A 16,151-nucleotide genomic window follows, 5' to 3' on the forward strand; every position below is an offset into this window, starting at 1 on the left:
TGATGATGATTATGATGATGAAAGAGAGACACGCAAACTCCAAATATACAGCAGGCGTCAAGGTCGGGATAGAACCCCATCGCATCCTGTATACAAGGCGAGGTAGTTAACATCTCCTAGCCACCGTGATGATGATGATGATGAAAGAGAGACACGCAAACTCCAAATATACAGCAGGCGTCAAGGTCGGGATAGAACCCCATCGCATCCTGTATACAAGGCGAGGTAGTTAACATCTCCTAGCCACCGTAGCCTTGTGGGATCACCTCCGGTGTGCACGGTTGGCTGCGTACGGTGCGTAAGAAGTTCAACGTATAACTGTACCGCGCAGGATAGCGAAGCGGGAGGGGGGGTCCCGGGGGGGGGGGGGGGTCCCAGTTGCTTATCGTGTGGATATTTACATCAGTAAAAAAATACTCCTAAACGCATGTTTAGAGCAGTGTTATTCACACGTGTTTTTGTCATTTGTGCTTATGCACCACTGCCAATGCAGTATCGCAAAACGTGTCCGGTCACAAGGGGACTTCCTAACGAGAATAGCTGCAGTGTTTTTTGCACGGTCAAAATTTGCCACGGTACCGTTTTTCATCTGCTAGTTTACACCGGTGAGAAGAAATCGCACGCACACACACATTTTCATAACAATCGTCTGTCATACAGGAACCCAATCTGCACCTGACGTACGTTGAGGCCAACGTTCCGTATTTGCTGGGCCAATGCCTGTTGCATTAATGGTGGTTTAAAAAAAACACTCAATCTAATATATAAAATGGAAATTTGTGAATGTGTGTCTGTTTCGAAATGTTTAGCGTACTTCCCGACATGCTACAAACTTGAAATTTGGCATGTGGGTAGCTTTCAGACTGTTGTGGTTGCACCCGATTCAAGAGCCGAATGGCTCACAGGGCTATACCAAAATAAGCTGAAAATAATATATTGCACGGCAAGTGAGCGGTGACGTCACATCTGTGATGTAACCCGCATGCGGCAGCGTCACGCAGTGTGTCTGTTGACGTCACGTATCCCCCCCCCCCTCCCACCCTCCGCGTGGTTCCGTGTATTAATCCAAGACAATAATCCAAGTCCCGGGCGAAGCCGGCTAGTAAAGATAGTTACGGATAAATGGATGCCATCCGGTGGCTTTGTACGCCGTCACCTTGCTGTGACGGCGTGCGACGAGGCCACTCCGAGTCGTAGATTGTGACCGCACAATACCTGGGAGGGTGTTAATGGCAGGCAAGGGGCTGACGTCGAGTGAACTTGCTGTTTAATTCGATTTTCTTCCGCAGTCCTTTATTCGTACGTGAAGTACAGCACAGCAAATCGCGCGCGCGCACGCACACACAAACACGTGGGACACGCCGCTTTGGCGAGAGGTTGACTACCTCGCCTGCTACACAGGAGGGCGTGGGTTCGATCCCGTCCCTGACGCCTGCTGCTGTATATTTGTGAGTTTGCGTGGTGGCGTGAATTTTTCTCCGGGTCCTCCACATTTAGAATCAACGCGCATTTGGAGCATTTGGCTGCTATAAATGTCCACGTGAGTAGCCACGTGAGTAGCCACTTCGTTCAGCTATCATTTGTGATAGCCAGGTCGCTTCTGAGACAGAGCTACGTAGCTCAGTGGGCCTTACCTGGTAAAGTAAAATTGATAACGCGATAATGGTCACATCGTGAAAACTTGATCTCATATCGTGACAACTTATCGCGGCAGCCATACACTGAGAACAAAGGTCCCCTGTATAGCCTTAACAGCAAGTGCTGAAGGCCGGAACGGTACACGAGGGGGTGGGTGGCCAGCAACCACGCCCGACCCCCTTTGTCTCCCCAGTGGCGATGTTTACACACCGCACCAGGTACTCATTTGAGGCGGAGTCGATCTAGGGGAGGCCCAGGACCGGTTCAAATAATCATTACTGGTGCGTGAGCAGGAATCGAATCCGGGTCGCCGGGTTCGTAGCACAGCGCGCTAACCGCTACACTACCGCTCCCCACACATTGAGAACACGCACACACACAACAACAACCGCCATTCAGTGACGTCACCACGAAGCTTGTGCCAGGCCATGTGCACCTTGAGGCCACGTGAAGTGTCGAACGCCCGCTGGCAGGAGGTCACGGGACAGACCCAGGTGCCACGGGTAGACTGACTGAGACGACTGAGATGAGTGGCTGATGCACCACCTGTGCCCCCTACTGTGCCAACCTGCTGTGCTTTATCCACCCGGCGCTCCGCTCGTTGTTGTGAGCGTCGCTCCTCCGCCCTCCGTTGTTGTTGGAGGGCGACTGCCTCCAACTGCCCAGTAGCATCCTTCACGAGCCTCCTCCACAGAGGCCGATCTTGACACCGCTGGTACCAGTCATCGGCAAGTCCACTCAGCTCCACGTCCTCCTGTACCACATCACTCCATCTCTTCTCTAGCCCCGTGCCTCCTGTACCATATCACTCCATCTCTTCTCTAGCCCGTGCCGCGCCCGTTTAGCCCCCTCGATCCGGCCGAACAAAAGCTGTTTGGGCATGCGGTGGCTGGGGATGCGGGCTACATGACCCAGCCAACGCAGCCTTGCCTGCCGGAGGTGCTCACCGATGGAACCTTGCCCAGATCTTTCAAGGATTTGTGAGCTCCTCACACGCACACACACGCGCACACACGCACACACACTCCAACTCTCGTGTAAAGGTGAACCCGAGACCTTTTTCTAATCAGAAAACAATTATTTGGTGATGCTGCGTTGGCAGCGGTGCACAAGCAACAACTCGACACATTCGTCAATAACAATAGTGTGGCCTTCAAGAGAACACTATCCAGGGTGCTTCAAAAAAATATTTAACACTTCAGAGAGTTTACAACGATACCACGAGAAATGTGCAGCCTCCGTGCTGTGGAGACCACCTCGAGAAGATTCCAGGCACGCGTTGATAATGATGGCGAACAATTGGAGACTGACTTTTTGAAGCGAGAAACACACATTTGTTATCACGTTACAGTGTATTATCCGTTATTTTTTCTATTAAAAACGATAGTCCCTTATTAAGTTTTTCTATCTACGTGGCTTTTACCGAAACACCCAAAGAATACGAATTCCTGCAGTCACAAAAGTTTTAAGTCAAGATTTCCCATGTAAGTGTTTTAAAAACAATTTAAGCACCCTGTGCAATAGGCGACGCTTTGGAAGATGTTCCTTCTTTATAGCACGTAAAAAAACACATTCTAATAACGTAAGTTCTCCGCTTTGTATGTTTTGTAACTTACGTAATTGTTTCCTTATAAGGCAGTGTTAATGACAAACTTGTTAAACAGAGCTCTCATCGCAACGCGTAACCCCCCCCCCACCGCTCTCCTCCCCCTCTCTCCCTCCAAGGACGCTCGCTCATCGATCAATGCCCAACTCGCCGTGCGCACAGTTTAATGTAAAAGGCTGACCCGCAGTCGGAATGAGATCAGCATCAGAATATTTATTCACACTGGAGGAATCCGATGAGCTATGAAGCTCTTTCTCCCCACCCCCCCCCCCTCCCCCCACAGGTGTCCGGTTGCCTTAACATCGACGCACGGCGACGTTTTAGCTGAAATCGCGTTGAGCTGCGAGACGCGCTTCGGCTGCGACCTCCGAAGTGCGGAGTTCAGAAAGGGAGACGGTGGTGGATACGGGGGCCGCAGGGGGGCTGCAGGAGGGGATACGCAGAGTTGGAGAGAAAGGAAAAAGAGGGAGGCTGGGGGGGGGGGGTGACCGCGCTGCGGTGGCGAGATTTTAACTCCCTTGCCTGGGTATGGAGGAGGTCGTGGGTTCGCTGCCGACGCATGCTGTGTATTTGGAGTCTTGAGTGTCTCGCTCTCTCCCCGTGGTCGCGTGGATTTTTTCCCCTCCGTATTTAGAATCGACGTCAAGCGTGTAGATTATCTGGCTGCTATAAACATCCAAATGACAAACCACTTCGTGTAGCTGTTGTCTGTGGCCACGTCGCTTCTGAAAAAAGAGCGATATGGCTCAGTGGGCCTTACTTGGTAAAATAAAATTGTTTAGTTTATAGTTTAGACCGTGTTATACATGTGTTGGAGAGAAACAAGGCAGTCGGTTACGATTCAAATGAAACGGGATGCAATCCTCTTGGAGCCCAGCGAGTATCCATTCTGAAGCTCAGGATTGGTACCTCGCGTGTATGTGTCTGAGTGTGATAATCGAAAACAAGAATTGTGGGCTTTAATCGAATCGTGAAAAACCATTGAATGGCTCGGGTGATGAGTGGCGGTGGTGTTGGTGGTGGTGATGAATGATCTATGCCTGCTACCAATTCTCAACTCCAATGGGACTCGCTCGTGTCGTCCGTTATTGTGTGAGCATCCTTCGGCAGATCACTGGGGCGCTGTCAAGCGATAGAATGATCCTGGCATCGCCTCTCATTGGGACGCACGAGCCTCGTGCAATGCGCACTCCCTCCACGCATGTACTACGTTGAACTTCATTTGCACCGCACGTAACCAACCGTGCTAATAGGAGGTTACGGGCGAAGGACAACAAAGTAAGCACAGCGCCTCTCTTCTCACGCCGTGACCCGAGGTACGAAAGCCCTGGCTGCTGTTGCTATCTCAACTCATCAGTAACAAAATAAAATACGCAGACAAAACGCCCCCTTCTTGTATCTGTCTCTCCACCTGAACATTTTCTTGGGTGTTGTTGCTGCTGCTGTTGTTGTGCACATCCCATCGGCTGGACGGCCCTTCCTTCTGGGAGTGAATTTCCTCGGCGGATACGAGCAACCTCTGGACTGGCTTTTTTATTACACGCTTTCTTTTAACTCACTCTATGTTGTTGTCGTTGTTATATCCTCAAATCTTGTAACTCAATTTTAACCTACTTCCCAATGTGGTAGCGTCTGCAAACTTGGTATACTTATGTCATACTGATGACAATACTATATTCTATCATACAAAATATATATTTTTTAAACATTATTTTTTATATGTTGTGTTTCGGCTTGGGTCTAATTGTCCACGCTCAACTGACGTTGGCTGTAATTGGCCACGGTCCCCTTACGTTGTGGCAAGCTTCGGGGCCATCCTGGAGTCGTGGAGTTCTGACATTACTAGTACATTTAATAAAAGCGTGTTTTTTAAAGTTTTTTAAAAAATATTACTTCTTTTTTGCCGTTCAGTGTCTCGTCGGCAGGCGTCAGGGGACTTGCTGAACGCCAACGCAGGTGAACTGCCACCGGACGTCAAATAGATGCGTGGGTTGTGTGTGTGTGTGAACAACGTATCAGCGTTCGAAAGGTGCTGTTGGAGTTTCTAAATGTTTGCGGGAGATTTCAGGGCCGCAGTGGCGTTGCGGTGTGTGCGCGGCGCGCGTGTGTGTTCATTACAAGCACGCTACCTGCCCCCGGACTCAAAGTGAGGCTGCGTTAAGCCATCCTTTGTTCACTGTTATCTGCAGAAAGCTCCCATGGCGATGTTCTTTTTCGAGGCTAAGAAAACACGTTTCACTTTATGATAATAATGAGAAAAAGGGTGAATGCTGCTACTGCTGGAAACAAAGGTAACGTTCTCTAAGAGTAACCTCCCCCCACCCCCACTACGCTAGAGGGTGTTTGGCCTAATCTTCCACGCTGGCCAGGTGTCGTGCTAGTACCCACACTTTACCCCCACCGAACGCGAGCTGCCGATCGACTTAGCCGCATCGCACCGATTTATATGGCTGGCTTGGACAGAGGCGGTGGGTGATCTTTAAGGAATTCTCGCGGGGGGCATTGTTTCAACTGCGGCGCCAAAACACACACAAAAGGCGCGCGCTCTTCATCGTAATCACAACACCAACAGGTTGGAGAGCCGCAAGCAATGACACGTAAACGTATACGTACACGCACACACACACACAGATAATCGTATTACAGGTACGAGCGCAAAGCGCCCAGCAGTGGTGCCCGACGCTCAGCCGTGGCTCATGATGAACGTGGCCGCTTGGCACGACACAGCGAGGCGAGCGGCCGGGGTTGAGTGTCCCAGCGTGGGTCCTGCCTCCAGGGATGAGCCCTCTTCTTCTTCTTCTTCGCCGCTGCACTCCGCCTCCTCCTCGTTGGCCCACGTGGCCAGCAGGTCGCTGAAATCTGGCGTGCACGTGGAAATGATCCCCGTGCCACCGCCGCTGAGCCCGCGAGCTGCGCTGCTCACACCGGCGACGCCGGCATCAGCGCCGCAGTAGCCGGCGCCACTGTGACCGAGGCTACAGTCGCCGCCTCCGATGTTGCGAAGACCACCACCACCACCACCGGCGGCGGCGGCGGCGGCGGGGGCAGCATCGGCTGCGTTGCCGAGAGCGCCAGCGGCCTGCGCTCGCTTTGCTCCACCGCAAGCCGACGTCACCGTTGTGGGCTCTGTCCATAGGAAGAGGCGACAACAACGACAACAACAACAACACAAACGTGCTCGCAATCACGAATGATTATCATCATCATCATCAGCGATGGTCAATCCAATGTTGGACGAAGGCCTCCCTTTGCCTATTAATTATAAATGTGTTGTTCTCATAGAGCAGTGTTACGGACAAATGTGCTGCGTTTGTAATGATTGTGCTCGTGCACAGTATCACAAAACATTGCGGTCTTTTCAATTATGATTATTTGATTTTTTTTATGGTCGTTGAAGATAAACTATTGGAGATTTAGTTCGAAGGGATTTAACCATTCAGCTGCTGCTGCGTCTGAGAGTTGATGAACTGCAGAAACGCCCACCCACTCATCCACTCGCTGATGCACTCATCCACTGACCCGCTCACTCACTCACCCACTCGCTCATCCTCTGGTTCACTCATCCACTCGCTCTCTCACTCACCCACTCGCTCCTCCTTTCGCTCACTCATCCACTCGCCCACCCACCCACTCGCTCACCCACTCAACCGCTCACTCACCCACTCGCTCATCCTCTCATTCACTCATCCACTCGTTCCATCCACTCACCCACTCGCTCACCCACTCATCCATTCACTCGCTCACTCACTCACCCACTCGCACATATTCTCGTTCACTCATCCACTCGCTCACCCACTCATCCACACACTCACCCACTCATCCACTCACTCGCTCACTCACTCACCCACTCGCACATATTCTCGTTCACTCATCCACTCGCTCACCCACTCGCTCATCCACACACTCACCCACTCGCTCACCCACTCATCCACACGCTCACCCACTCGCTCAATCACTGATCCACTTCGTCGAGCTATCATTCGTGATACCCAGGTCCGCTTTCTGGAAATAACAAGATCTATATCGCTCAGTGGGGCTTAGCACCTGGTGAAATTAAAAAAATATATATATATAATTTTAGTGACGGGGGTGGGCGGCCGAGCGGGACCTGTGAAGAACGACGGTGGCAGGCGGCGCTTGAGCATGGGCACAGCTGCCGGGTGCGCGCTCGACTGCCGGCCGCCCGCCGCGTAGGGCCTCGTGCTGTCGGAGAAGAGCTCGCTCAGAGGGCCCAGGGGCCGCTCCTCGTCGCGGCCGCGCGCCGCTCCGGCTGTGGCTGCATGCCGAGACCGAGGGGGGGCGGAGGGCGAGGTGGGGACCGAGGGGGAAGATCGAGGAGGGGATGGAGAGGGGGGGTGAGGTGGGAGGGGGGGGGCGAGTGGGGACCGAGGGGGGGGGCGAGGGGGGAAGGAGGGGGGGCCCGAGGGGGACCGAGGGGGAGGAGGAGGGAACCGAGGGGGGGACCGAGTGGGGACCCAGGGTGGGGGGGGGGCGAGGTGGGGGGGGACCACCCGTTTAGAGCGTGGGGAGCAGCAGCATCAACAGCGACAAAAAAAACGCAAAAATGTCGCCTCCACCCAAAATCGCATAATCGTGGCACTGAAGAAGCGTGACCGCTCGTCAAATCGCCGTGGAGCAGGCTGTGATTATGACGCGGTATGTTTTCTGCAGTCTGATTGGACGGCACTTTGAGTGTCGTTGTTAGTATGATGACATGGCGCTCATGGCTCAATCGGGATAATGAAATCAAATTACATGTTGCTGGATCTGGGAGGCACATGAGCGTGTCGTTGGTCACTTCTGGCCACCAAGCTGCCTGGCTGTGAACTGTGGATGCAAGCAGACCAGTGCCGGATTATCCTCGTAGCGAAAGTAGCTACTACAGATGTAGCTACTACACACGTGTAGTAGCTGCTACATAATGCTACGGGCCCCGCACTTTCAAGGGCCCCGCGCTAAACGCTTTCAAGCTATCAATTCCGGTTCAGTGATTCTGCACTTGATCTATTACGATTGTACTATACCGCCTTCAACTTTTATGAACGACTGGGTGTTTAAGGTTCGCGATATGTTGCATTATCTCGCTGTATAGCAAATGAAAACATACAATTACTTTACTATGCGAGTAAACAATTTACGTGTTTAAATTTTGTACGTAGTTTTTTTTTAATTAATTTAGGGCCCCTTTATAAAATTTACGTGTTTAAATTTTGTACGTGTTATTTTTTTTTTAATTAATTTAGAGCCCCTTTATAACATATGGACTAACTTAATCCGGCACTGAAGCAGACGATGCCTGCCACTGGGCAGCCGTGCAAAGATCCACTGTGATTGGCTCCCCGAACATTCACCCTCGACAGAGAGAGAGAGCGTGACTATGAATATGTAGAAATAAACATTGTCTTGGTCTTTGATAGAGAGCAGTCAGTGTGTGTGGTAGTGCATCGGTAGCGCGCTGCGCTACGAACCCGGTCAGCAGAGTTCGATTCCCGCTCACGTCCAACACCAGTGACGATTATCTGAACAGTCATGGGCCTCCTCTAGGTCGACTCAGCCTCAAATGAGTACCTGGGCGCGGTGCTCACCACCCCCTCTTGTTCATAGGTGCTCGCTAACAGCACTTGCCTCAACAGTCTGTTAACCCTATACGGGGGATCTTTGTCTTTGTTGCCAGGTGGTGCATCTGCCCGTCATCTCAGTCAGTCAACCCATGGCACCTGGGTCTGTCCCGTGACCTCCTGCCAGTTAGCCTTCGACACTTCACGTGGCATAAAAATGCACCTAGCCTGGCACAAGTGCCGTGGTGTTCTCGCCGCCAGTTAGTTGCGAAAGGCAGTTTCTGCTACCCATGCTGACCAAATCTCATATTTTTTTTTATAACTGGACGTCTGTGAAAGAGAGCTATAAAGCTTATTTGAAGATTTCGTGACTGCAGGAATCCATACTCTTTGGTTCTTTCGGTAAAGTCACATAGGTAGAAAAAATAACGACGTTTCGATCGCAACACAAGCAATCGTCATTGCGATTGACTATAAAGCTCTTTTTCACAGACGTCCAGTGGGGGCGGGTAAGAACGTTACAATAACAAACAATTCCAAAACACAATAGGAGTGCAAAGTATTGGAATGGTAAACAAAGAATTCCCTTAACAAAATAAACGAATAGAAACTAAACCAAAAATTGTGTATATATCTGTCTGACCAGGTAAAGCCCACTGAGCTATCAGCTTCTTTTTCAGACGCGACCTGGCCACAAAATGATAGCTCAACGAAACGGCCTCATCAACCACGTGGACACTGAGATCAGCACGGACCCCCCTCATCCTTCCCGCTTGCCACCCAGGACGGCCGTCAACAGCGACACGCAAAAAACCTCCCACAGAGAGGACAAATCCGAGGCGACAACCGCCTGGGCGATGACGGCAATGCCGTAGTCATGGAGTCAACATTCAGGGGGGGGGACCAAATCTTCCAGGGTGTCTGGGGGTCCCAACCCAGAAAAAATATCTACATTTTAAAACGAATTTCCTGCCTAAAATATAAAAAAATTCACTAACACATGGGATGGACTTTTTATTTATTCTTTACAATAATGTCTAATAGTGTATTGTATTACATTGCTCTGTTTTTACTTTTGTACCATTTCTTGTTTCATTGTATGTAATGGCAGAGATTAGCGATTAATAAAGTACAACAATAACCACAATCATATAAACAGAAATCTACGCATTGATTTATATGAAGACAATTGCAGATATTGTGGCCAAGGTTCAGCAAATTGTTGTTTTTATTTACATAGCATAGCAATTATTTTTTTATAGCAATGTATTGGGGGGGGGGACATTTTGAGCATATCTGAATACTGGGGTGGGGGAATGTGGGAATGTGTGCCCCCCCCCCCATATAAATTATAATTACGGCCTTGGATGACGGTAAACACCACCATCCCTTCTCCTTACTCGACGAGATGCGGCGGTTCGCGTTGCCCACCGCTCCCGGCGAGGGAGAGGAGGCGGAGGCTGAGGAGCACCGCCACCACGAGTCTCCTCCCTCTGCCAGCCGCAGGAGGTCGGCGTAGTACAGCTCCCGGCCGGACTTGCCGCTCGCGAATCGGTCGCGGTAAGTCCCGGGCGAGCCGCTCCAGCCGGCCGCGTGGCCCTCCCCCTCGGCTCCCCGGCGGCCGAACAAACGCTGGATGTCGGAGCTCACGGTCTCGGCAAAGCGCAGCAGCTGGCGCGGTTGGGTCCCCTCCTCCTCATCCTCATCCTCCTCGTCATCCCCCTGCTCCTCCTCCTCCTTGCCCCCCACCACCGGATGGACTGCGAGACGAGCGGTCAAGTTTTTTTTTTTTTAGACTGGATGAGTTTATCGGAATCGGAATAAATTATTTAATACCGGAGAAATCCGAAGAGCTGTGAAGCTCTTTTTGCGCACATGTCCAGTCGGGGCACGGGGTTAGCACGTCACAACAAGGGACAATACAACAAAATACGATAGGAGTGCAAAGTATAGGAAAGGTAAACAAACCGCATGAAAAAATATTGACAAATAAAACGAAACTATTTGTTGGGTGCACAGGCACAACCAACAATACAGACTCACTGCATTCGTCAGTGACACTGCCTGAAATATATAAAATAGGTGACGTTTCGGGCAATGACCCTTTTTCACTTACGTGCTATTCATTCATCGAGTGCGTAATCGTCGAGCCATGCGATAGCGTTCCTCTGTGGCCACGTGCAGTTATTGTAGATAACTTAGTGGACAAGTAATCAAATCATTTTTTTTTATATATTTTTATTTTATTTTACTCGGTAAGGACGGCCCACTGAGCTATACAGCTCTTTTTTTAGAAGTGACCTGGGCAATCGCAAATGATAGCTCAACGAAGTGGCTGATCACGTGGCAATGCATAGCAGCCAAATACTCTAAACGCGTGGTGTTGATTCTAAATGTGGAGAGGAAAACCCGGAGGACCCGGAGAAAAATCCACGTGACCACGGGGAGAGAGACGCGCAAACTCCAAATATGCAGGCGTCAGGGTTGGGATCGAACCCACGACCTCCTGTATACCAGGCGATGTAGTTAACATCTCACCACCATTGGACTTATATAGCAATTTTTATCCACGGATCACAGAGCGCTGTACATAGTATGCATTTTTTTAACGATACGCGACATTCATATTCTTGGTTCTTTCGGTAAAGTCACGTAGAAGGGAAACAATACAATAATAAAAATATTAAACCACAGCAAGAATACAATGTCTTGCTGTGGTTTTCACACCTGATGATGATTGCTTGTGTTGCAGTCGAAACGTCGTGAGAATTGTATTGTTTTATATTGTTTATTATTTTATTGTTTCCCTTCTACGTGACTTTACCGAAAGAACCAATAATATGAATTCCTGCAGTCACGAAATCTTTAAATAAAAATTTGATATGCGACATTGTTTATATCATGCTACAGCTGCACTTTGGGTTGTCATGAAGATCCTTTCATAGGCTATAAAGTAGGAACCATTGCCCGAAACGTCGCATGTTAAATATATAAACATATGCTTTTCCATTTAAGGCCACGGTGTTATTGACGAACGCGTTCAGGTTTGTTGTTGATGTCGTCGGCTGTGTCAAATCTACTCGGCAATCGGTCAATCACCGTCCGGCTGACTCGCATCTCCTGGAGCCACCGGGAGATGTTCGCCCTCCCCGCCGTCCCCCATTGCCCTCGTTACCATCGTTACCATAGTCGTTACTATCGTTACCATAGTCGTTACCATAGTCGGCGTTGTCGTCAAGCAGCATCTCATCATCGAACGGGTCGTCCTCTTCAAAGTCGTCGCTCTCTCGAGCGGTCTCCATCTCGTGGTCGTCGAGTGACTGAAAGAAGAGATTCGCCTCCCCGCTCCCTGATTGGTGGAGCACGCTGGCAGCCATGTTGCTGCCCCCGTCGTACGCCTCTGTGATTCGCTCAGCACCTTCGCGGCCAGCGCAACACACGCGCATGCGCACACTCCGTGTTAAGCGAGGCTCATTCGGAACAAAACCGCGTCACGTTGTCATCACAATGTCATATTCGGGGTTAATTGTGGCCAAGATCGTAAAGCATTCCCAAATTATTGTGCGTGATTGGGAAACACTCCGCGAGCAACGGCGCCCCATATTGACGACCGATGCCCATTTGACTAAAACTATTAAACTACTACTAAACTATAATAATAGGGGGTTTTCCCCTTTTTTCTGGCAACAAAACTGAATTCTTTTTACGAGGATTCATGTCTGCATTAACCACAATACCTGCAGTCAAAATCCAAACAAAAAACATACTATGATAATATATGATGCATTGTCCTTGAAACTGATTGGTCCACACCAAGGGAAGGCTTTCTTTTCAGCCTCGACCCAATTGGTGCTCGACCAGATGACGCCAAAAGGCGTCACACAGCTCAAAGACAATGCACTATCAAAGTAATGAGGGCTCGGGGTGAGCATCTACATCATTAGACCTCCTTTGCCAGTGCCAAAATGTAATAATAGGGTTTTTCCCTTTTTTCTGGCAACAAAACTACTAAACTATATTTTTTATTTTTTTATTTTACCAGGTAAGGCCCACTGAACTATGTAGCTATTTTTCAGACTCGACCTGGCTATCACAAATGATAGCTCAACGAAAGTGGCTTATCGTGGAAATCTATAGCAGCCAAATACTCCAAACGTGTGTTGTTGATACTAAGTGTGGAGGGGAAAACCGGAGGACCCGGAGAAAAATCTACGCGACCACGGGGAGAGAGAGAAACACGCAAACTCCAAATACACAGCAGGCGTCAGGGTTGGGATCACACCCACAACCCCCTGTGGAGGCCCCCTTTCACCAGCAGTGATGTGAAAAGAACAGTTGCATGGCTGCGCCTTTTGCCTTTCACTGAACACGTGGCAGGCAATTGGTGAGGGTGAACAATTGAAAGCTCACGTGCAGGCATGCTGCTCTGCCCTCGTGAACGAGGTCACGTGGTCACGACCTTCCATAGCGCGTTTCGACAGAGAGCATGACTATTGGTTTTCCCACGTAGGCTTTCGCGACCAATATTATTCACAGTAACTTTAATTGTCATCTAAACAAAACGTGGCAATTTTACGTGACAAACCTTACCGGTTGGCTGTGTCGGGTGGTGGCGGGTTCACGACGCATTTCTACTTGTGCAATTATAACCTAAAAAACACCTTAATCTGAACATTACTATTCTTGTTATTATTAACACGCTTGTACACGTGACAACTGAATGTTTGGCCGTGTTGGGTTTGTGGAGGGCTTCACGACACAAATGTGGTCTAACCCAAAACATCAATTTCACTAATCATAATATTAGCTATAAATAAACTTGCCACGTATTAAGTTATAATTCTTTATTATTATATTCCACGGCCTGAGGTCTGTGTGTCTGAATGAGTGAACCCGGCCCTCGTAATGGTGTGCGCTGACTTGTGGCGACATGCATGTGGGGAGAAATAATGCGAACACGACTTATTCATTAAGGTTACAAAAAAAAGGTCAAGACATCATCGTGGCCAAAGTTGATTATGCCACCAAAGACAAAGATACCCCGTGTAGCCTTAACAGACTGTTGGGGAAAGTGCTGTTAGCGAGCACCTACAAAGGCCGGCACGGCACACGAGGGGGTGGGTGGCCAGCACCACGCCTGACCGCCTTTGTCTCCCCAGTGGCGATGTTTACACATCACACCAGGTACTAATTTGACGCTGAGTCGAACCAGGGAAGGCCCAGGACTGGTTCAGATAATTGTCACTGGTGTTGGCCATAAGCGGGAATCGAACTTGGATCACCGGGTTTATAACGCAGCATGATAACCACTGTGCCACCGCTCCCCACTACCAACAACCTCACCAACGTCCCCTACCCATCCGACAGATCCCGCAGCTGCTGCACAGGAGATATGCCGCAGGGACCACCTCCAATATCTGCACTGACAGTCTCATCCCACCATCTGCTCTAAGACGTACGGAGACCTATAGACTCACTCAGAGATCCATAGACTCACTCAGATACCCATAGACTGACACAGTGAGTTCCATAGAATCACTCAGAGACTCACATACTCGCACATAGACCTATAGTCTAACAGAGAGAACCAGAGACTATCAGATAGCCTGTAGATATGCCCAAGAGCATCCCACCATCTGCTATTAGGTACACTCGTCTCCCCTTTCAACCACCCACCCACTCACTCAACCACCCACTCACTCAGCCAGCCACCCAAACACTCAACCACCAACCCACTCACTCAACTACCCACTCACTCAACCACTCAGTCACTCAATCGCCCACTCACACAGCCAGCCACCCACTTACCCAACCAACAACCCACAACCCACTCACTCAACCACCCACTCACTCAACCATCAATCCACTCACTCAACCACCAACCCACTCACTCAACAACCCACTCACCCAACCACCCACTCACTCAACCATCCACCCACTCACTCAACCACCAACCCACTCACTCAACAACCCACTCAGTCAACCACCCACCCACTCACTCAACCACCAACCCACTCACTCAACCACCCATTCACTCAACGACCAACCCACTCACTCAATCACCCACTCATTCAACCACCAACCCACTCACTCAATCATCCATTCATTCAACCACCCACCCACTCACTTAACCACCAACCCAATCACTCACCCAACCACCCACTCATTCAACCACCAACTCACTCAACCACCCACCCACTCACGCAACCACTAACCCATTCACCCAACCACCCACTAACTCACACTCTCACTCACTCACCGAACCACCCACTCACTCACACAGCCACTCACTCAACCACCCACCCACTCACACCCTCACCCACTCCCCTAACCACCCACTCACTCACACCCTCACCCACTCACCCAACCACCCACTCACTCACACAGCCACTCACTCAACCACCGCACTGCAGGTCACGACGCTATTTCTGCTTCCCTCGCACTGCGCTACTCTGTACCGCCGTGCCGTCGTTCCTTCCCCCAAGCTCTTACAATAACAACCTTTGGTTAATTCAAGAAACTCGTTCACTCTTCCAACGTTGGAAGATATACGTTTTTGAGTTCTTTGGGCCTGTGCTCAGCAAATGTGGCGAATGATATAGACACAGTTCCACTACACACGCGTGTCACAATGCGTGTTGTCGTCGCGAGTGATTTGACGAAATGTTTCTTTTTTGACATTGCTGTAAATTGCGCCAATTTACAAATACGCACGCGTCGGTCAATTAAAGCAGCAGCTGACTGACTAAACATGCTTGCCATCTTTTGATTTAAAGCTTTCGTGACTGCAGTGATTCATATTCTTGGTCCTTTCGGTAAAGTCACGTTGAAGGGAAACAATAAAATAATAAAAAATATATATATAAAACAATAAAATTCTCACGACGTTTCGACTGCAACACAAGCCACACCTGATGACGACTGCTTGTGTTGCAGTCGAAACGTCGTGAGAATTTTGTTGTTTTATATATTTTTTCATTATTTTATTGTTTCCCTTCAACGTGACTTTACCGAAAGAACCAAGAATATGCTTGCCGTCGTATAGATTGTTTGTAAACAGTCTCTCCTTGTCTATTCCATGCTTTTTTCTTTGGTCTCCAGCACACCACGGTGGCCCATAACGCACATACAGAGGACACGGAGAACGCTTTGTGCACCGTAACCGAACACATTTGATGACACCCAGACAGAGACAGCAGTCGGATATTAAAAAAATATATAAAATAAGTTTCACATTCGCGTTTACCTGTTACCACCACTGTGGAGATGCTGCGCTTTTCACCAAGATACTCTATATATATTTTTAAAATCTAATTGATAATTATCTCTCTCGATATTCAAGCAACTTG

The 16,151-nt window shown here is 49.5% G+C and overlaps 1 protein-coding gene across 1 annotated transcript; it reads right to left on the minus strand.

Annotated features, from left to right (window-relative positions):
* Positions 1-1,071: 1,071 nt before the first annotated feature.
* PERCC1 (proline and glutamate rich with coiled coil 1) lies at positions 1,072-11,424 on the minus strand. The gene is made up of 4 exons (XM_076073651.1): positions 11,418-11,424; positions 10,203-10,562; positions 7,353-7,520; positions 1,072-6,370 (listed from the first exon to the last, which is right to left on the minus strand). Exons 1-4 carry the CDS (start codon positions 11,422-11,424, stop codon positions 5,928-5,930), a joined length of 978 nt encoding a protein of 325 aa, XP_075929766.1. The 3' UTR covers positions 1,072-5,927.
* Between the last annotated feature and the right edge of the window lie 4,727 nt (positions 11,425-16,151).

Source organism: Petromyzon marinus, chromosome 43 (assembly GCF_048934315.1).
Source record: "Petromyzon marinus isolate PM22_M1 ecotype Great Lakes invasive population chromosome 43, UKy_Petmar_22M1.pri1.0, whole genome shotgun sequence".
NCBI lineage: Eukaryota > Metazoa > Chordata > Hyperoartia > Petromyzontiformes > Petromyzontidae > Petromyzon > Petromyzon marinus.

Bases quoted from the DNA above. Each gene is read 5' to 3' on its own strand.
- PERCC1 (XM_076073651.1), bottom strand. The intron at 7,521-10,202 runs GTAAGGAGAAGG...CTCGGCATGCAG, and splicing joins GAACCGCCGCATCTCGTCGA to CCACAGCCGGAGCGGCGCGC. The intron at 6,371-7,352 runs GTCCCGCTCGGC...TCCTATGGACAG, and splicing joins GCCACCGTCGTTCTTCACAG to AGCCCACAACGGTGACGTCG.